The following is a 22,743-nucleotide window of genomic DNA, read 5'->3' as shown; positions in this document are numbered from 1 at the left end:
ACGTCCTTTGAACATGATGTTGGGAGTTAATAGAACTTTTGAATTCAACCATGATTGTTTGATAGCATTTGAAACACTAAAGTAAGCACTAGTCAAAGTGTCCATTCTGATCGCACCCGATTGGTCAAGTACCTTTGAATTAATGTGCGATGCAAGTGACTATGCGATGAGGGCAACCCTAGCGCAGTGCAAAGATAAGATTCTTCAACTGATCGCATATGCAAGCAAAACTCTTGATAGTGCACAAATGAACTATACAAAAACTGAGAAAGAGTTACTCGCAGTAGTGTTTGCAGTTGAAAAATTCAGATCTTATTTGTTGGGATCAAAAGTTATTATCCATATAGATCACTCGACAACAAGTATTTGACGACCAAAAAGGATGCGAAGCTGCAGTCGATTAGATGGATGCTGCTTTTGCAAAAGTTCGATAGAAAAATTGTTGATCGTAAGGGATCAGAGAGCAAGGTAGTAGACCACCTATCGGTCCTTGAGAACGCCGAATGCGATTAACTACAACTAGAGGTAAACGCCTGATGAAAAGATATTGAAGATTGATGAAATTTTGCCCCGGTATGTTGATATTGTCAATTATCTGGTATGCAAGCAATTTCCAAAAAAATACACTTCACAACAAAAGAAGAAGCTGAAAAATGAATGTAAGTTCTATTATTGGGACGAGCCTCACCTTTACAAGCGAGACCTTGACCATATTTTCAGACAATGTGTACCAGAGACTGCATATCAACACATCTTATATCAATTCCATGAGTCATCATTTGGTGGACATTTTGGGGGTCAACATACAATAGCTAAAGTACTTCAAAGTGGGTATTATTGACCAATGCTTTTCAAAGATGCCAGGGTATATGTAATGAGATGCGAGAATTGACAACACACCAGGAATATTTATGGAAGAAATGAGATGCCATTAAGTGTTATTTTAGAATTTGAGTTATTTGATGTATGGGGAATAGATTTCATGGGCCCATTCCTGCCATCCAACGACCACAACTACATTTTAGTAGCTGTTGATTATGTCTTAAAATGGGTTGAAGCGATTTTTTGTGCTTCAAATGATGCGGCAACAGTATCAAAATTCCTTTAGGAAAATATCTTCACCCGCTTTGGCACTCTACGTGCCATCATAAGCGATGAGGGCATCTACTTCATTAATCACATTGTTAACAAGCTGTTACTCAAGTATAATATCCATCACAAAATCGCAACAACTTACCATCCCCAAACCACTGGACAAGCTGAAGTGTCCAATAGAGAAATCAAGTACATACTTGAGAAGGTTGTCAACACAACACGGAAGGATTGGATGCATAAGTTAGACGAGGCATTGTAGGCCTACCAAATGGCGTATAAAACGCCCATTGGAATGTCCCCTTACGTGCTTGTATTTGGCAAAGCTTGCCATTTACCTTTGGAACTTGAGTACAAAGCATTCTGGGCAACCAAGAAACTCTACTTCAATATCGATGCAGTAGGGGAAGCAAGAAAATTGCAGCTGCATGAGTTAGATGAATGGAGATTGCAGGCGTACAAGAACGCCAAAATCTATAAAGAGCGCATGAAGCATTGGCACGACCAACACATAAGTAAGAAAGATTTTGAGATTGGACAAAAAATTCTTTTATTTAACTCACATCTTCGATTATTCCTATGAAAATTGAAATCACGACGATCAGAACTATTTGTAATTAAGGAGATCTACCCTCACGGATCAGTGGAACTAACACAGGAGGACGGATCAGACCCATTGAAGGTTAATGGTCAAAGACTCAAGCCATACTATAGAGGCAACATTGATCGCCAGAAAGCCTCCATCGAATTAGGCAAACCTGAATGATGCGGTGAACAAGTCCTTGGATGACAAAGCTGACATCTTTTCAGGGACGTGTCACATCCTTTTGTATTTTCTTTTCTTAGTTTGAATTTTAATTTCTATTTATTTAATTATTTTTTCTTGAATTTTTTTTTGAAATATGATTGCTTCACATGATTTTGATTACCTTTGGAATCGATTAGAATTAGGGTCGAAAAATGAATGAGTACTGCGACGAGTATGGGATGCATAGTTCTATGCTCTTATATGCTCATCGCATGAAATGGTACCTAAAACGTCTAAATCCTACCATTAATGGTAGGTGAAAGGACATCCATCACGTGCGCCGTTTGACATTCCATCACATCACACTTTCATTAAATGATCCATCATGAGGTTAACATCAGCTTCAAAAAGTGTGCCTTCCCCATACTTATTTAAACCCCATTTCCCCCTTTCATCCTTTCACACTTTCAAAAGAACCCTAAACCCTTTGATTTTCGACAAAATTGGTGAAATGACATCCATCACACGAGCTGTTTGACATTCCGTCACACCATGCTTTCATTAAATGATCCATCATGAGGGTGACATCAACTTCAAAACGTGTGCCTTCCACATATTTATTTAAACCTTATTTCCCCCCTTTCATCCTTTCATGCTTTCAAAGGAACCCCAAACCCTTCGATTTTCAACAAAATTTCTGGCGACCTTCATCCTTCCAAACCTTCAAACATCTACCCTTTCTTCCCAAAATCTTCAAAATGGCCCACCAATTCAACCCTGCTGCATCCAACCTTGTGGTAGCTTCATCGTCTTCATACGAAGTTGTAATGCAGTCGATAGGTTTCAACTTTATCGAAATTTCGTTTGTGGCAGTGTATATGCACCACCCCTCACAATTGGAGCAATTTCACCATTTAACCCTAACCTTCTCACGACTGACATAGAACCCTACCAAGAGCAGACATTGTCTCAATCATTTTATCCAAAATAAAGGAGGCAACAATCAGCTTCATGCACTAGCAAGATTGAGGGCACTTGTGAGGCAAGAAGGAGAGACGAGTGAAACGTTTACGGGGAAATTTTGATGAGTCTTAAGCTGCTTGAATCCCTGGATGAAGAAGAAGTGAACCAGCCCAGCAAGGCAATGGTTGGAAGTGGTCCTAAGGCATTGACTTCTATGTGCCAAGCCCGACCAACGTCAAAGAATGACTCTTTTAAAAAAGATGTGCAGGCGACGAGAAGGCTAAAGGAAGGTGTCAAAGAAAGGATGGTGACACTATGCATAGATCTAGGGGAAGAAGTGGTTATGCTCGCCTCATCTGGAGAGCGCTTGGCAGCCAAGGTGGCCGCAAAAACAAAGAAAATTAGAGAAGACTTCAGGGAGACAAGGAAAGAAGTTGAATTACTCATTGCAGCAACAGAATTCCATCATGATACACGCGATGAATAGCTTGCAGATGCTGGTGTTGCGACGTGCAATAGAGAAGAATCAATGGACAGTGCGAATCGCACCGTATTAGCATTTGGGGAAGAGAGGAAAGAAGACAGTGATGCAGAGAAGAGGAAAGAAAAAGAGAAGGCTCAATGCATTAGCAAAAAAATGGAAAAAAAAAAAAAAAGAAGAAAAGAAGAAGTTGAGAGAAGAGGAGGAAAGACGAAAAAAAATGGAGAGAAAAAGAAAACAATTAGAAAAAGAAGTGGCAAAGACCAAAAAAAGGACATGATGCCCAAAAAGGAGGCATCGAGAAAAGAAAATAAAGGGAAAACACCCATGATGAAAACGAGGAGAAGACACCAAATAGAAGACCAATTTTCCTCAAAATGGGATTCTTCCTCGAGAGCGCACCCTTACCCAAGTTCATCACTAAAGCAGTCGACGCGATGAGGTGGAGGGACTTTACGAAGATCTCAAAGTGGTAAAACCTAGCATGGTGAGGGCATTTTATGACAGAGTCGCATGCCACAAAATTAAAGGAACTCTTATCAAAGAGTACCTATGAGCGAAAGCAAGATCGTTCCGAATTCAGTGTGACAGAAAAACAAGCATTCACAAATATACATACAAGTTATACAATTCAGAATAAATTACGGCATGCTATCAACAACTTAAATACAAAAGAACAAGAGACTCACCTTTGAAGAACTTTTCTTCTCTTAATCTCTCGCTCTCGTCAAGAACAACCCCTTTCGTTGTCGCTGCAACGCCAAGCCAATTGTCTACCAAATCTCACTGTCACTTAACATCGAACGGTCTTATACACAAACAAGCAGCAAGTTGAACACCACCACCCAGTGGCCTTGGTATTCTCGAAGTGAGAATCCAGGAGGTGTGGGATTCTGTTGGATTTGGTAGAGGGCAGGAGGAAAGAACGATCGTATTCAACGACCAAGCAAGTGGGAGAGTTTAGAGTCTATCGTATAGACTGGTGCTCGATCGTTTAGTAAAAGGTGCACGATCATTTAGGTAAATAGGTAAGATTGTTTAGACGATCGTTTAGGTAATCTCGCTTTTGCACGCAATCGTTTAGTAAAAGCTATACGATCGTTTAGGTCGACTGAGCGTGTACACGATCGTTTAGGAAAACTTGAGCTGTCGTGTAGGCTCTTGTTAGCTAAATGATAGACAGTGTACAATTTTATGAAGTGATTATCTGATTCTTTACAAAATGAAAACAATTTTCATTTTATCCTTTTAGTTATGAAAACTGAATGCAACTTCCCACTTTCACGCACGATTATGGAGAAAACCACCAACAATTATCTCATAATTGTCTAATTATAAATAAATATAATAACTAACTTATCATGTTATATTTATAATCTATAGTTTTAATATCACATCATATGCAATATTTAAACCATAGTTCTTTTCTTCTCTATTAGATATAAATCATATTTATATCATTTTCCTCCAATTAATGTATCTCATACGTCATGTCAACTATATCATATATAATTGACCAGTTTAATCATATCATATATAATCAAACTCCCTCTTGTCAATTTGAACACTTCAAACTGACCCAAAAACTGATTCTCAACTTGAATCCAGTGAGCTACCAAGGGGACTTTATGGACCTGTAGCTTGATTCCAATAGTACGTGAATAGCTGACTAAACTCTTTAGCCACGAGATCCATCATTCGTCAACTTTTGGGTACTCCACTAAAGACCGACAACTGCACTCTTCTCACCATATATATATTTCTGTGTCCATCGGATATAACCAATCAACAGTACGATAACCATCCACACATGCTCGTAAGTACAATTGTGCCAATTTATCATTTTTCCCTTGTAGTTATATCTAACTTCTTAAGTACCACTGATCCCTCTAGTGAACAATACAACATAGTCCTACTATGTGTGGACACCTCTAGGGTCATGAGAAGGTATGTGGTGCCACATCGTTCAAGTCTCAGAATCAGCCCTTAAGGGAGCAACTTATCTACTTACCCCTGCTTCGGGGAAGGAGTGAATTCCATCTTGTGTAGTTGAGTTTCTAGCTCCCCAATCAGACGAATCCCCAAAGTGGTAGGTTTGAGTCGAAAATTTGGTCACTTGCACCCATGAAAATCAAAGGACCACCCTCAAAGGTAGAAGTTTTCAACTTACTCAAGATTAAGATTATGTTACCTATGGTCATCCTAGTGAAGTGAAGTCTTTGTCATGAACGGCATTATATAACGAGACTAAACACTTCGTGGTCCGGTCTTATACAAACTCCTTTGTATAGGACGCTCTGCTCGCATGTCTCCACATGAATGATTAGGATCAAATCATTTGTAGCATGTCACAACACTTGTAACAATCTACAAAGTGGGCCACATCTGTAGTGTCACTAGGATAAGGTTTCCATCCTTTATCCATATACTACATACCATTTTGGTTATCACTTAAGGCATGATCTACCTGTATGTCTCCACATACATGCTTAAGTTACAATGACAACCAGGGATCTTAGTTTATTGGTTCGTGGTAAAGCAATTAAAACATCTCATGTTTCATAGACAACAGTGAAGAAAATATCATATATTATTACATCACAAGCGTTTGTTCAATACAGTGTTTACAAACTACAGGACCCAACAAGAGTTTAGGGCATCAACCCCAACAAAAATACCAAGTAGACATTGGCACAGAGATAGTTTGTTTTGACATTAAGAAACTCAACACCATTTATAAGTTAGAAAACGCTCTTGAAGCAGAAGGAAATGAAATCATTGAGGAACCAACTGGTGAGGAATAAAGGGAAGCTCTAAGGTTGGTAGCCGAGCCTGGAGTGAAGTGGATTACTTCCACTAAGGGAATGAAGACATTATTGTCACATAACCTGACGCCTGAAGCAAATGTGTTGCTATACTTCATAAAAAAGAAGCTGTTTCCAACAATGCATCACATTCAGTGTCAAGAGATCACGTGATGGTGATTTATTACATCATGAAACACATCCCCATCAATGTTGGTCACATAATCACTCCGCAGATATGAAATTCATTCTCCAAACCAAGGGGAAAACTCTTTTTCCTATCACTTGTAACAAGGTTGTGCGATGCTCAAGGCCTTTTTGAAGATGAGCAAGAGATGGTGGTAAAGGGAGTTCTTACCAGTCAATCCCTTCGTCGCCTGATGAGATTGTTAACACCTCAAACTGAGGCAAGTCAGTCGATGTAGCCAAACTAAGCGCCCAACATAGAAAAAACCACAGTCTTCCATCGAGCCCTTAAAACCTAAAAGAAGAAAGGTGTTGTGGATGTTGATAAAATGATTGCCACGCCAACAAAGGCGGTCACACCTCAAGATGAGAGGTCACCTTCTCCTCGCCATATTGAATTCTCCCTGCCTCTGCTTGGATAGAACACTCCCCCACACTAGGTCGACTCTGATGTAGATGCGCTTTTATTTCCAACATTAAGAGAGTCCCCCAAGTTAGGCGTTGATATGAATAAACACCCCCCTCCTCCTGACGATACTCCTCTACCTCATCTTCTGATCGCACCCAGACCATCAACGCCTCCACCTCCACCCAATGAACAAGACAAATATTTGGTTCCTGAGGAGCCTAAGTCCCAAGCGTCCACACAACAAAGCCCGCTACTGATGACCTAAGCCATCCACTTCCTGGATATGAAACAGGTGGTGGATCTGGCATTGGTGAGGTCAGCGGGTGCTCATTTGGTGAGAAAAGTCAACACCATGATCCCAATGCAACTGAAGATAGAGATTGTGATGAATGGTACAAAATCCTCTATGATGACCTCCGAGAGCCGACTATGGGAGGCTTCGACAAGCTATCGTGACACCAGCACGAAATCATAAGTCAACTCAACGACTTAAGGCGACAACAACAAGAGCTTGTTAACAAACAAAACGAGCTTCGAGGATTCATCCAGCACCAAGTTCAAATGGTTCAATAGATCACTGCACAAACTTTTATCTGCCAGTAGACATAGCGACAACACGAATAGTTCCACTTCATGATTCAGTTCTTTCAGAACGTACTTGCACGCCTTATAGTCGGACCAGGCATTTCCCCGCATCTCAAAATCCCTTGCAATTCCCATAGGACAATGACATACCCCCTCCAGAACCAAACAACGATGCGGGCGAACATTAAATTTGGGGGTGTTTTTATGAATTTTTGAATTTCAATTTCACATTTTGTATGCTTTAGTCATAGTAATTAATTACAATTGAAATTTATGCTAAGTTCTCCATTTTATTTGCATTTTCTTTACGTTTGTTTCCCATAAATTTTTACCGCATTCTTAATATTCTTATATGCTTTGTGTTTTTAACAATGACCTCTATGATGATACTTGTGCTAAAATAGGCGACGATTAGTTGAGACTAGTTTTTAGTACTTAGCTCTAGGACTTTGCCTTAAGAAATATTTTTTGAAATAGTATGCGAGTAAGATTTTTCTCAAACCTCTTTTACGATGTTTTTTTGAAGTCATAGCCTAATTCAGTTTTTAGCAATGAGGACCTTGTTGTTATCTAAATTTAGAGGTGGGAGAGATTTGAGCTTAATGCGTTCAAAGTTGTATTATTTTTAAATAGCTCCTTGTCATAGCTTATTTATATTTATATTTATATTTATATCTATATATATATATATATATATATATATATATATATATATATATATATGCACACATAAAGAAGGCATTGAGATTGGAACTCACTTATAGTTGGATATCCGCATGGCACCCGTGAGGGCAAGCCAAAACGATGGTGGGAATCATGATCAACGTCGAAATGACCACAACTCCACTGCCTGTGATTCAAAGAAAAATTTGCCAAGGCATGAGTTAAGTATGAGAAGGGTGTCTTGCTCGTAGTTGGACGTCCGCATGGTACCCGTGGATGCAAGCCAAAATGAAGGTAAGACGCTTGGATCGGTACATAACTTATACTAAAATAAATACATCGAGGAGAAAACTTTTTTTTTTTTTTTTTTTGACTTAAACATTGAACAAAAAAGCCCATTTTTGAAAACGAAATATATGATAGCATTGAAAATGAGTAAAAGATTTTTGAGAAATAAGCTTACCGCATCTAAGGGTTGGAAAGATTCCATATGTAGAGGAGTAAAACCAAGAAAAAATACCAGTCCACCGAATCTTGAATAGGAAAGCATTTGAGAGGTCTAGCTAATGCATCAAAGCAAGTTAAGATATATTACGACTTTAAATATATGCTTGAGGACAAGTATTATTTTAATTTTGGGGGTTTGATAGCTTGTAGAAATGTAAATTATTTTACTCCTTTTATCTAAAAGTAGGAATTAATGCGTTAGCTTAACATGAAAATCATGCAATTAATTACATTACGTGATCGCTAGCATACAAAAATTCACGATCCTTGTAAATTATAAAACTTGAGCTTTTTAAACGCAAAAATCTACTGAAAGTGATGAAGCAATTGTTGCTACTGGAGTGTATGGAAAAACCTATCGCCCAAAAGGAATCACACAAGTTCAATGCGATAAGAGGAGACATGACATTAAATACAACTGATGCATGGACAGTAGAGGTCTAATCAAAGTTGGTAGTAGACAGGAGAGGTTCACGACAGAGCCAATGAATTGCTGACGCGAGGAAGTCGATGCGACAAGGTATGGAAATTAATGCCCGGTGTCAGCATAATTGTTAGTGAGAGACGAAAATACTCCTCATCGAAACCTATAAATAGCCATAAGAGTCATTCAAAAAAAAAAAAAAAAGAAGAAGAAGAAGAAAAAGAAGAAAAGAAAGAAAGAAAGAAAAAGAACTAGCGAAGCTTTGTAAAAATTTTCCATTCCTTCCCCGAGATAACTTCCTCCCAAGCTTCTAATTGAGAAGTCTTGAGTTAGAGCTCAAGATTTCTTCTGGTAGCAAAGGAAGAAGGACATCAACCCCATCACAACCAACATGAAGCAATCATTCAAAAAAGCCAGAAGGTGCAAGAAATTTCATATGACGGCTTGACTCTCTATCCTTATCTTTCGTTTTATATTTTCATTAGCATTTGTCTTGTTGTGTAACGTTGAGAAACTTTCACTACCAATATGAGTGGCATCACATTTTCCTGTTTATCCATTGTCTCTTTACCAAATATGAACAACTAATTTCATAATGGGTTGAGGAAAAAGGAACTAACATATACTGAGTAAAGCATAGACTGGCGTTCAACTTGTTTGATGTGTACTTCGTAAACTATTTTGTTCAAGTCGACAGATTGCTCTAAATAGAATTAATCATAGCTTGAAAAAGCAAGGGATTTCAGATCTCATTAAACAAAGAAAGAATTACCTTTAGACGTAAAGATACATCTTTTGCAATAAATACTCATTGCAATGCGTCCTAGAAATATGATATTGTGGCCGAATACACTGAGAAGTGTAGCCTGTGATCATGGGTAAATTGCTTGAATGTGTGGTATATGTATTGCTTTAGAAGTGTTAGTAGTTATTTTATCAACCCTATTTCATTCATTGAAATTTTACATTTCTCTTTGCATTTTACTCCACTTGAACTGTGATGTTCATTGCATCCCCATTTTTTATGCATTTTAATAATAGTAGTAAAATAGAACCAATCATCCACATTATTGACACCAAGTTGCGTTAAAATCTAAAACAAGCATTTCAGTGCATCTTTAAAGAGCAATCCTTGGGCTTAATTAGATAAAACAACGCGTTTACACAACTAAGGAGACCAAAGTATAGAATCATCTCATCGCATCTATAGAAACACATCAACATATCTGAGAAGTATTTGAAAATATCGATATCTGATATGGATTATTTGCCTCACATGAAGTACATAGGCCCAAGGTTTTAAATAATAATAATAATAAATACCTTCATAAAAATATTTTTTTTGCACAACAATAAGCTTGCATTATTTGCCTAAAAAAAATTAACAAAAACTTACACTGGTTAACTATTTAATACTATTGGAAAAATTACCTAATTTAATAGTAAAAATAGCTCTAACATGGTTTTTTCTCTAAATTTTCTTAACAATATTTGAGGTAGAATTTATTAGGAGCAATGTTAAATGAAAAGCACAAAGATTTTTTTTTTTTCTAGTAAAGAAGTTAAATTTGGGCATATTTTAAAATGAAAATTAAGATTGCAATGCGTATCTAAATTTGAACTACAATTTAATGAAACTAAAAGTTTAAAATAAAAATTGACTAAATTGAATAATTTTATTGGTGAAATATACCTTATGTCGTGCCAAAAGAAAATGTTGTCAAATCAACATTCTTTTATTCTTACAATATAAATACAAAGAATCATCTCTAATCATAACTAAAATTATTAAGCATTGAGAATATTTTTGTATGCTTAAATCCTCACATTTTAATTAAATTGTAACTAAGATACACTTTTAAGACAATCATCATAAAGAGAAAAAAATAGTAGAAAGAAAACTTGAATTGATGTTGTTCAAATATAAAGTTTATTGTTTTTTGAGACGAAAGTTGAAATGGAATACATTACAACTTTAAAATTAAATATCGTCATTACATAAAATGAAAATTATTTAACGAAATGTTACGACTCGAATCTCTATGAAGATTTATTGTTATTATTTAAAAAAAATGCAAAAATCAATCCATGAAGATAATGATTCCTCTTGTGAGAGAAAGGAAGACAAATGTGGAAACCTAACAAAACCGTTTCCTAAGGAAGAATTGCAATTTCAGTTCAATAATAAATAAAAAATAAAAATTATAAATAAATAATTTTTTTTCATAGATAGAAAAAATGTCAAACTATTTATAAAAATAAAAAAAATACTAATAGATAATGATAAACTTCTATCAATGTTAATCAACGATAGAAATTGATAGAAACTGATAGAAGTTTATAAATGATAGAAACGGATAGAAATCTAAAATCATTAAATTTTGTTATTTTGTATAAATAGTTTTAAGATTTTTTTTTTTTAATTTTCGAGAATCTCCCATAAATGAAATTAAAAATATTTCGAATGAAGAAAGGAAAAATTGTTTGGGAGGAAAGGAAAATTCAATTAAATGAAGTAAAGAATTTATACCTGATGTGCATATATATTCCTAAATTTTTGGGTTTTCCATTAAATGGCTTAATTCAAGAATATATATATATATATATATATATATATATATATATATATATATATATATATATATAAAATTAAAGCTTCATTTGATAATCATTTGGTTTTTTTGTCTCTTTTGTCTTTTTTTCTTTTTTTAATTTTTTTTTTTTAAAATTAAACCTATATCATTCATATTTCTTATAATGATTTACACATTTGTTAAGTACAATGGTTGAGTTCTTAACCAAATTACAAAAACAAAAACAACTTTTTGAAAGTTATTTTTTTTAATTCTCAAAATTTGACTTGATTTTTTAAACAATTGATGAAAAGTAGAAAAGAAATTAAGAAATTTAGAGGTGGAAGTAGTGTCCATAGACTTAATTTTAGAAAACAAAAACAAAAAAACAAAATAGTCACCAAACAAAATCTAAATTATACAAAATTCTCTATATGTCACCAAATTCCTATCTTTTTCATATACAATTTTCGAAGGGATAACCCACTTGACCCTACAATATTTGGGTAGCGAGAAAATTTGTAGTAAATTAATTTCTAAGTAGGTGACCACCATATATTGAACCTTTGACTTCTTAATCATTTATTGATATTATGTCTTCCTTTTACCACTAAGTTAATCCATGATAGTTATTTTTTAAGTAATGGATAGATTCAAAACTGTAACATTAATATTTTTCCAGTACAACCCCTTTGAATAGAGGTCATGCCAATATTACGAGTCAAATTCACTTTGGCTTATAACGTTGAAGTTTATATAAATATGCTAATTTTTTTTTTTTTTTTTTTTTATAGTTAAAAACAAAATCACAGGAAAAAAGATTTATATTTTTTTTAATAAAAAATTTAAAATTAGACTAGACTCTTTCTAAAAATAGAGGAGCAATGTAAAATAAAAAACCAAAGGTTAAAGGCTTCCTTTGAAAATCATGCATACTTACTTACCATTTGTTTGATAAGCTTTCCACATTTTATGATAACACACTTGGATTCTAAGGTAGATTTCAAAAATCAAATTAAGTTTTATCATTATTAATTTTTTTATTTCAAAATTTATCATGACTTTTCAAAACATTTTTAAAACGTTGGTGATAAAGTAAGAAACTACATTCAGAAATACGATTTATAAGCTTAATTTTTTTAAAAAACAGAAAAAGAAAATGTTATCAAATGTCTAAATTAATTCGCTTGAACTTCACAAACTCACGTTAACTTAAATTTAATATAATATTATATCATATATACAATGAGAGGTTGAAACCTATCGTTTTCTTATAATAATTAAATATATAAAGATTGTCAGATCCCATTTTCACAATTATTCGATTTATAGTTACATAAAATTAAGAGTATTTCTATTTTCACCTATAGTTTTTTTTTTTTAATTATTTGCATGTTACTAAAATTGAAACCAAAATTTAAAACTAAAAATAGTTTATAAAAACAAGTTTAAATTTTAAAGGTACAAAATTAGAAACAAAATCATATATACTTGAAATTAAAATTGTAATTATTTTCCACCTTTGAAAATTCACAGTTGAAGAAGGAAAGGTGAGTTTGGAGCCAAAGCACCTGATTCCAAAATGGAAAAAGAAAAAGAAGGGTTTTTTGGTCTTTTACACTTCTCCCAAGTACTGTCCCATCCATCGTCTTCAATCCCTCTCTTTTCCCTCCTTATCCGCTTATTCAACAGTTCTACTCTCTCTCTTTTCTCTGATTTTGAAGAAAGGCAATTAAGAAAACGATGAAACACGGACCCAACCCCACAACCAGCTAACTACAAATCATCCAAAATTTCATCCTCAGCCCCACACAACCCTGATTTTTAAGCTCACTCTTTATATTATGTATGCCATTTCCTTTCCCTATTCATCATAAATATCTCACCTCCAACCACCGTTTCTCAACGGTTACTTTAATCCCTCTTTGAATGACTCAAAGAAGAAACGGAAAAAAAACCCATTAAATTCCGCTTTACTTGCATTCTGAGAGTGTTTAAGCTTCTTTTCCAGGTGGGTTTCTCCAGATTCACTCAGAAGCTCAAGGAATTGGGATTTTAGAAACAGACCCAGATGGATTTTTCTTCCTTTTTGACGTCCTTAGGGACGTCTTTTGTGATATTTCTGGTTTTGATGCTTGTTTTCGCTTGGCTTTCTTCAAGGCCTAGCAATCATGTCATTTATTACCCAAATCGGATCCTTAAGGGTCTGGATCCGACCGGCGGGTCCAGGTCTAGGAGCCCGTTTGCTTGGATTGTGGAAGCTCTGTCTTCTTCTGAGAAGGATGTGATCTCTATGTCTGGGGTTGATTCTGCTGTTTACTTTGTGTTTTTGGCCACTGGTCTGTTTTTCTTTCTTTAGAATGTTTCTATTTCTATTGTTATTGGGTGTTTGCTCTGTTTCTCATTTTGTTCTGCAATTGGAATGTTTTTTCAGTGCTCGGGATTTTTGTGTTGTCTGCTGTTGTTCTGCTGCCAGTTCTCATTCCAATTGCTGTTACAGATGATGGTATTAAGAATGCTAAAATGAACAATACCCAAAGTGTTGGGACTTTCAGTGAACTTGACAATTTATCGATGGGGAATATCAATGTAAGCAACATTAATGTCCTGTTTGATAAGGATTTTGTTAACCGTGTTTTCTTTCTTTAGTTAATACATAAATGCGTTTGGATTAGAAAATGAGAAAAAAAAATGTTAGTTCTTATCTTTCAGAAAACAGGGAACTGGAGGCTTGGCCTTTTTGATTCTCAGATTTGAGTTTTGACTTGTTTGTTTTCATCTGCAGCTGCGGAGTAATCGGCTTTGGGCCTTCTTATTAGCCACCTACTGGGTTTCCTTTGTGGCATATTACCTGACATGGAAAGCTTATAATCATGTCTCAGCTCTGAGAGCTCAAGCTTTAATGGCTCCAGAAGTAAAGGCTGAACAATTTGCCATTATTGTTAGAGATATCCCTCCAGTTCCTGAAGGTCAAACTAGGAAGGAACAGGTTGATTCTTTCTTTAGGAATATCTATCCAGATACCTTTTATCGATCGATGATTGTCACAGACAACAAACAGGTTTGTTCAACATGAACTTTTTGAATCTTAGTCGTTCAATATCTCAAGATTGCTTGTGACCCAGTGGTTCAGTTTCTTTAATCTTCTTGCTCTTGTTTCATCTCGTACAGTTGTATCTACCTTGTGATGTGTTGTTTTTTTTGTTGTTGAAATATTTGTCTGTAGGATGTTTAACAAAACAAATTTGAATTTTGCTCAACAAATTTAAGGAAAATAGAAACAAACAAGATCAAATTTTTCCTCTGGGTGAGTGATAGTTTTGGGTTCTTCCACACTATAGTCTGTTGCTAGGAATAGAGTCTGTTGTTGTATTTGCATTGTCGTGTATGGTTTTTCCGGTTGAAGCCTTTTGCTTCTAGGATATTTAGGATAAGATGTCTCTTTTAGGATATCTAAGATAAGATGTAGATTGTGTGAAACACATTTAAGAAAATGCGCAACAGATTAGATCGTATTTGCCACTCTGTATGAGAAACAGTTTTGAGTTCTTCCACACTTTTTTTAAGAGAGATTTCTTCCACACTTAATTTCTGTGTGACATATTATAAATGTTCGTATGTCAAGCAGGTTAATAAATTGTGGGAGGAGTTGGAAGGATACAAGAAGAAGCTCGAACGGTCTGAAGCTATCTTTTCAGCTTCAAAAACAGAAGCCAAGCCAGAAGGTGTAAGACCAACGCATAAAACTGGCCTTCTTGGTCTTATTGGGAAAAAAGTTGACAGCATAGAATTCTACTCTGAGAAGATCAATGAGCTAGTCCCAAAGTTGGAATCTGAACAGAAGGCTACTCTCAGAGAGAAGCAGAAGAATGCTGCTTTAGTCTTCTTTAATAACCGGACAAGTGCAGCTTCTGCAGCTCAAAACTTACATGCACAAATCGTTGATAAATGGACAGTTCTGGCAGCTCCAGAACCCCGCCAGCTTATCTGGCCTAATCTTTATATCAATTTCATTCAGAGGCAAGTCAGGCAGTATGTTGTGTATTTCATTGTGGCCCTGATGATTTTCTTCTACATGATTCCAATTACTGCAGTTTCGGCTGTTACCACGCTCGATAACTTGAGGAAGTTTCTGCCATTTTTGAAGCCAATTGTGAACATAAATGCAGTCAAGGCAATTTTAGAAGCTTACTTACCTCAGTTAGCTCTGATTATCTTCTTGGCTCTGCTGCCTAAGTTACTACTCTTTCTATCTAAATCTGAGGGCATTCCTTCAGAGGGACATGCACAGAGGGCTGCTTCTGGGAAATATTTCTATTTCACAGTGTTGAACGTGTTCCTTGGAGTCACTTTGAGTGGTGCATTGTTCAGAACATTCAAGAGCATCCAGAAAGATCCAAACTCTCTTGTTCCCTTGTTGGCAAGTAGTCTTCCAGGCAGTGCAACTTTCTTCCTTACCTTTGTGGCTCTCAAGTAAGCTTCGATTCTAAGATCATTCAACTTCATTTTGGTTTTTCATTTAAATTCTATGTCTAATGAGTGTAGATTGAGAATCTAAGTCTAGCGATTGTTACTAGCAAACTGATTATGGTTCTATTGTGCATCATAGGTTCTTCGTCGGTTTTGGTCTTGAACTATCTAGGATAGTTCCTCTTATCATATTTCATTTGAAGAAGAAATTCCTTTGCAAATGTGAAGCTGATGTGAAGGATGCTTGGACTCCTGGAGATCTTGGTTATGGAACTAGAATTCCTGGTGACTTGCTCATTTTTACTATAGTCCTCTGCTACTCCATCATAACACCTCTGATTGTTCCATTCGGCGTCATATATTTTGGTCTTGGATGGCTTATTCTTCGCAATCAGGTAACGTAAATCAATCGTAGATCTGATTGGCAAAATGTAACAACTAAGCCCATTTTCTGCCTTTTGGATCTTTCTTTTGTTGTGTTAATGTGTATGACCTTTTTTTACAGGTCCTGAAAGTTTATGTTCCTTCCTATGAGACCTATGGAAGAATATGGCCACATATATTCAACCGTATCGTAGCGTCTCTCCTATTGTACCAACTTACCATGTTCGGTTTCTTCGGAGTGAAGAAATTTTTCTATGCTCCAATCTTAATTCCACTTCCCATAATTTCCTTGATATTTGCCTTCCTTTGTCACAAAAAGTTCTACCGATCTTTCGCTGATACCGCTCTTGAAGTTGCTCGTAGTGAGTTGAAGGAAGTTCCTAACATGGAACAAGTGTTCAGGTGTTTCATTCCACCAAGTTTGAGCTCTGAGAAGGTTGATGACGACCAATTCGAAGATGCACGGTCTCAAGTTTCGAGAACAGGATCATTTGTTTGATAGAAATTTACGTCGTTCTTGGTTTGTCCACGAATCTTGTGTGAAAGTTAGATGAAAAATGTTGATAGTTTGCATTAGGGATTAAGAAGTTAGGTTGTGATTAATGTACACCTCACTTTGTGTTTATGGTTTTCCCCCTTGGTTTAGTTTAATAGCCATGAGAAAGGTATCATGTGTGTACAAGAAGAATGAATGATCCATAGCAATTCTTCAATGTCTTCTGTATTTAATGAAACTCAAAGTGTTATTTCCTTTCTTTCCAGATTACATGTGGATAATCCTTTCATGTATGAACAGTGTGTTATTATAGTTTATATTTGAGGTATAGATTATTATAGTCTAATTTATAATACTCTAGGGTGCATATTAATTTAGTGTGTTATAATAGTCTGTATTTAGAGTACAAGTTATTAGAGTTTGAATTATAACTGTACTCGAATTTTGAATCTATATTAGAGTTTACATGAAATATCATATTTTGAAAATATAATTTAAACTATATGTTTTACCAATTTTGTAAAATTAATTGGATTTTAATTTAATTTTTTGTCATTTTGTTATAGAATTCAAAATATGGTAATGTGTTTTTCTTAATAAATTTGACTTTTTGTCATAAAATTGTTATTTTGTTAATCATTGTATTAATTTTAAATTGTGTTGGTAATTGGCTTTAATGTGATTCTTGAATAAAAACCAACTGTAATTGGCTTGATATCTAAATTTGTAAAACTGGGTTGACTTTTTGTTAAAACAGTTTTTTTTACCGTCATAAAATGAGGAAGAAATTATCTTTGAATTTTTGTTATAGAAGTCAAAATATGGTAATGTGATTTTGTTAATAATTCTAATTTTTGTTATAAAATTGTTATTTTTTTTATATATATTATTGTATTCATTTTAAACTGGTTTAGTAACGGGCTTCAATGTGATTATTGAGTAAAATTCAATGGTAATTAGACCGAGTTGGTTGCTAATGTGTAGTATGAACAAAAAACCCCAATAAATGGGAATAGAGTCCATGGGTAATCATGAGCAAAAAACAGTAATTATGAGTAAAAAAGCATAAGTAATATGTGTCCACATGACGTAATCATGAACAAGAAACAAAAAAAATGTGTATTCACCTGGTGTAATCATGAACAAAAAACAGAAAAAAAAAAATATATGTTCTTAAAGTAAGTCCATCATTACACATACATTTTCTATTTTATCATAGTAACAAATATATATAAATATATTCTCGCATAAATCTCAAGCCACTGAAGTTGTATGCTAGTTGTCTATCTTGCCAAGAGCACACAAAAGTAAAGATTAGTCACGTAAAAATGAAAATTTTGTAACCATTCTTCAAAAGATTTACATAAAGCAAAAGGGAAAAAGAAAGTTTAACCTTAGCAAGAGAGAGTGGGGACGCGATTGTTTTTTAATAAGTCCAATCCCAAAACAAGGTATAAGGGAAAACATTAGTATATTATATAAAACTAAAAACAATATAGGGAGGAGTGAAGACACATGATAAGAAACTAAAGGAGGAAGATGAAAATGACATACCAATTGCATTTAGAAAGTAGATGGAATGGGAGGGTCCTTAAAATTGAAGGGAAGTGATATCAATATATAAAGAACACAATTGATGTCAAATAAAGGCTAAGAGCACCATTTGAGAACAAAGTGAATGAGTTTGAAATAAACCTATCCAATAAAGAGTAACTAACAACTAATGTGAATCATCCTAAAAAGGAGATATGACAATCCAATGAACCAAATAAACAGTACCAACGTACTATATTTTATTCATTGAGATTCAAATTTCAGAATATATCATGAATAATGGTAAATCAGAAAACAACAACCTAGATACATAGACCAATAAATCGATGATTTTGAAATAAACCTACTCAATAAAGAGTACCTAACAACTAATGTCAATCACTATACAATAAACCATTCTAAGGGGATATGACAATCCAATCAACCCAAAAAACAGAACCAAAGTACTCTTATCAATCAATGTACAATAAAGAAAACAGACCTAAAAAACAGGGGATTGACCAACCAATGTAAATCTATTATAAAAAAAATCAATGAATGAGAATAGGGTCCAACCATAATTCAAATTTTAGAATATATCATGAACAATGGTAAATCAGAAAACAGCAGAGACCAACAATAGAGATACAAATACCAACAATGTGCATTAGAAACCAAAAGATGCACAAAAGTTTGTGGTAATGTGAAATAAAGCACACAAGTTGAAAATCATAGACCTACAATGGACATACATAGACCACTAATGTACATTAGAAATCAAACAAAAACATAGACCACAAACAAGAACATAAGTTTAAAAAAAATTGACCAACTAGATAGAAAAACACAAGAATGTTTATATATGGAAAAGAAAAAGAGACCCTAACCAGATAGTATTAAAAATATCAATAAGCAATGTAGAATAATGAAAATGTAGTCTAATTTCAAGAATCTGCCTTAGTTGGGAAAATTCAATTAGTAGCAAGATTAGGGATGAACTTCCCATATACTACAGACCCTTTAGGTTATCACTTGATCCACTTGTATGTCTCCACATACATGTTTAAGTTACGATAACCATGGATCTTAGTTTATTGGTTTTGTTGGCTTTTTGGCCCTTAATCTCAAATTAATTAATTTTAATTAATAAATAAATCAATGTTTTGATGATAACAAACTCAATTTTTAATTACTAAAAATCTTATTGTTTTAATATGTCCATAGCATAGAGCTCGGAACAACGATTCCAACACCTCTTGAATCACTCAAATCGAAGCTAAAACGAAGACGATATGACCGAAATAAGTTTATAGAGAAAATATAGTGGTGGATGACATGACATAACCAGACCATTTGCATGTAGACATGTGGCAGTATATTGGTTGAATGGTGGATCATTAAGAGATTAATATATGATGGGCTTTTGATTTTTGGATTAATTTAAAATAAAAAAATTGAAATTAAAAAGAAATTTAAAAGGAAAATAAATTTAATATTATTTTATGTTTGTGTCTAACGGCTAGTTTTTTTTTACACATGGTATGTTTTTTATTTTTGGATTGACTTTAAAGAGAATGAATTTAAAAAGAAAATGAATTAAAAGGAAAATGAATTTAATATTATTTTATGTTTGTGTCTAATGGCTAGTTTTTGACATATGGTATTTTTTTTTTTTTTTTGGATTAATTTTAAAAAGAAAAGGAATTTAACATTATATTTTGTTTGTATCTAACGACTAGTTTAGTTTAAAATCTCTACCATTGATTTTTCTTTTCCAAAATCCAATGGTTCAAATTAATTATGGTTTCTAAAAATTTTTCCATCTCTATATAAACTATCTTCCTCTCCAATTTTTAAACCAACAAATTTTACATTTCATAATCCTCCAAAACTCAAAAGTTCTATTATTGTTCTCTCTAAGTTCCCAATGTTTTTTCTTTTTATCTTATTCTTGAGAGAGTGTTATTGTATTGTGAGGATAAATTTGCTGAGTGCTTAAACTTGTAAATCCACTATAGTGAGAGTTGTATTGTGTTCTTCAAAAATTCCAACATTTGTAACGGTTTGATCCTAAATCGTGGAAATGATTGAATTTGCTCTTGAACCCGTAAAAGGAGCGGTGGTATAATGGTTGGGCTCTAATCCGTGGAAAGAGTCGGAAAGATTTTATTCAAATTCCCAAGAGGCGCTTGAGGAGTGGAGTAGGTCGAGTTTGACCGAACCACTATAAAAATTACGGTGTCTTCTTCTCTAACTCTTTCCTTTTTATTTTTGCAATTAATTTAAGTAATTTATTGTATGTTTTAGTTTGTTCTTATTTATTTGCTAAATTTTGATAGAATTAAATTATCACATTTTTGTCATCTTATTTGTTGCATAATTTGAAATTTTCTTATTATTTATAAAAAGTGTATTAATTAGTTTAATTGGGTTAATTTAGAAAAAAAAGTTTAATTAAACTCTATTCACCCCTCTAGGGTTGCCATATCAATCCAACAGGTTTGTGGTTAATGCAACTAAGATCAAATATTTCATATACTGAAGTGAATAAAATATCTTACATTATAAATCACAAAATGTTTGTTCATACAAGTGTTTACAAACTATAAGACCCTAAGAGATTTAGGGCATCAATCCTAACAATCTTTCACTTGTCCTAAAGCTAGTGGGGTATACAAGATAATCAAATTACAAGTACACAAAATAATAAACTATGGCAAAAACGTCCAACAGAAGATCTCCCACTTGCCTTAGTCTAGCCGTGGTCTGTCCCATAGACCCATACTCTGCAGGTGACCCTCAAACATTGTAGTCGTTAGGGCTTTCGTAAATGAATCAGCAACGTTGTGTGCCGAAGCTATCTTCTTGATAATCACATCCCCTCGATGCACAATTTCTCGGATGAGATGGTATTTTCGCTCAATGTGCTTGCCATGCTTATGACTTTGAGTCTCACTCGAATTCACCACAACACCACTATTATAACAATAAAGGGTGATGGACCTAGACATGTCGGGAATAACTTCCAGATCAGTCAGGAACTTCCTGAGCCAAACGTCCTTCTTAGTAGCTTCACAAGCCGCTATATACTCGACATCCATAGTGGAATCCGCGATGCACCCCTGCTTAGTACTTCACCATACTACTGCCCCTCTGTTAAGAGTGAACACTGATCCTAAAGTAGATTTCCTAGAATCGTTATCAGTCTGAAAATTAGAGTCTGTGTATCATGTAAGGATCAAATCCTTAGAACCATATACAAGCATGTAGTCCCTCGTTTTTCGAAGATGCTTGAGGATGTTCTTGACAGCAGTCCAATGACCCTGTCTTAGATTAGACTGATATCTACTGACTATCCCCATAACATAGCAGATGTCAGGTTTAGTACATAACATCATGTACATCAAACTGCCTACAGCAAATGCATAGGGGACCCTTCTCATTTCCTCAACCTCTTAAGGTGTCTTAGAATACTGTTCCTTAGACAATGTAACTCCGTGCTGAAAAAGCAATAAGTCCCTCTTGGAGTTTTGCATTAAGTACTTGATCAACATTTTGTCAATGTACGATGCTTGGGACAGTGCTAGCATTTTGTTCTTTCGATCTCGAAAGATCTGAATCCCAAGAACAAACTGAGCCTCTCCTAAATCTTTTATTTGGAATTGGGTTGCTAGCCAGTTCTTAACTGAAGTCGGTAAGCCTACGTCATTCCCAATTAGTAGGATATCGTCTACATATAACACTAGGAAAACTACTGAACTGTTGATGATTTTCTTGTAGACATAAGACTCATCCACGTTTTGGTCAAAATCATAATATTTGATCGTAGTATCAAATCTTATGCTCCAAGATTGAGATGCCTGTTTCAGTTCATAAATGGACCGATTCAACTTGCAAATCTTTTGCTCTTGACCTTAGGCTATGAATCTCTAGGGATGCACTATATAAATGGTCTCCTCAAGATTTTCATTTAGAAGTGCAGTCTTGACATCCTTTTGCCATATTTTGTAGTCCTAATATGAGGCAATGGATAGGAGGAAGCATGACAATAGGCGAAAAAGTCTCCTCATAGTCGACTCTTTTTACTTAGATATAACCTTTTGCCACCAGTCTAGTCTTGGAGGTTTACACCTTCCCATCAGCACCTCATTTCCTCTTGTAGATCCATTTACAAGCCGAATTAAACATTTAGTGTGTTATAATAGTCTCTTCGTGTTGAATTGACAACCTTTTCAAGTATTGATTTGATTTCCCGATTGGACACCTCAATTTGTCCATTTGTTTGAGGATAGTAACTTGTTGTGATTTTGTGATGAACATTATATTTTACCAAAAGCTTGTTGAGGATGTGATTAATGAAATGAGTTCCCTCGCCACTTATGATGGAATGTGGGGTGCCAAAGCGAGTGAAAATATTTTTTATAG

The 22,743-nt window shown here is 34.6% G+C and overlaps 2 protein-coding genes across 2 annotated transcripts; both read left to right on the top strand.

The window, feature by feature from the left end:
* The first annotated feature begins 1,363 nt into the window (after window positions 1–1,363).
* On the top strand, window positions 1,364–1,858 carry LOC120073050 (uncharacterized). Its single transcript, XM_090311714.1, has 2 exons — window positions 1,364–1,607; window positions 1,737–1,858. The coding sequence occupies exons 1-2, from the start codon at window positions 1,364–1,366 to the stop codon at window positions 1,856–1,858; spliced, it is 366 nt and encodes a 121-aa protein (XP_090167840.1).
* Window positions 1,859–13,070: 11,212 nt separating this feature from the next.
* ERD4 (Early-responsive to dehydration stress protein (ERD4)) lies at window positions 13,071–17,078 on the top strand. The gene is made up of 6 exons (XM_039025935.2): window positions 13,071–13,774; window positions 13,870–14,024; window positions 14,221–14,496; window positions 15,064–15,908; window positions 16,045–16,300; window positions 16,411–17,078. Exons 1-6 carry the CDS (start codon window positions 13,507–13,509, stop codon window positions 16,786–16,788), a joined length of 2,178 nt encoding a protein of 725 aa, XP_038881863.1. The 5' UTR covers window positions 13,071–13,506; the 3' UTR covers window positions 16,789–17,078.
* The last annotated feature ends 5,665 nt before the right edge of the window (window positions 17,079–22,743 follow it).

Source organism: Benincasa hispida, chromosome 3 (assembly GCF_027475165.1).
Source record: "Benincasa hispida cultivar pf3 chromosome 3, pf3_genome.v1.1, whole genome shotgun sequence".
Lineage (NCBI taxonomy): Eukaryota > Viridiplantae > Streptophyta > Magnoliopsida > Cucurbitales > Cucurbitaceae > Benincasa > Benincasa hispida.
Note: the sequence above shows the minus strand (reverse complement) of the source record. Positions and strands in the feature narration are given on the sequence as shown.

Excerpts from the sequence above, each read along its gene's own strand:
- LOC120073050 (XM_090311714.1), top strand. The coding sequence starts at position 1,364 with ATGGCGTATAAAACGCCCATTGGAATGTCCCCTTACGTGCTTGTATTT. Across the intron at positions 1,608-1,736 it reads TTGGCACGACCAACACATAA|TGGAACTAACACAGGAGGAC; the intron begins GTAAGAAAGATT and ends CTCACGGATCAG.
- ERD4 (XM_039025935.2), top strand. The coding sequence starts at position 13,507 with ATGGATTTTTCTTCCTTTTTGACGTCCTTAGGGACGTCTTTTGTGATA. Across the intron at positions 15,909-16,044 it reads CTTACCTTTGTGGCTCTCAA|GTTCTTCGTCGGTTTTGGTC; the intron begins GTAAGCTTCGAT and ends TGTGCATCATAG. Across the intron at positions 16,301-16,410 it reads GGCTTATTCTTCGCAATCAG|GTCCTGAAAGTTTATGTTCC; the intron begins GTAACGTAAATC and ends CTTTTTTTACAG.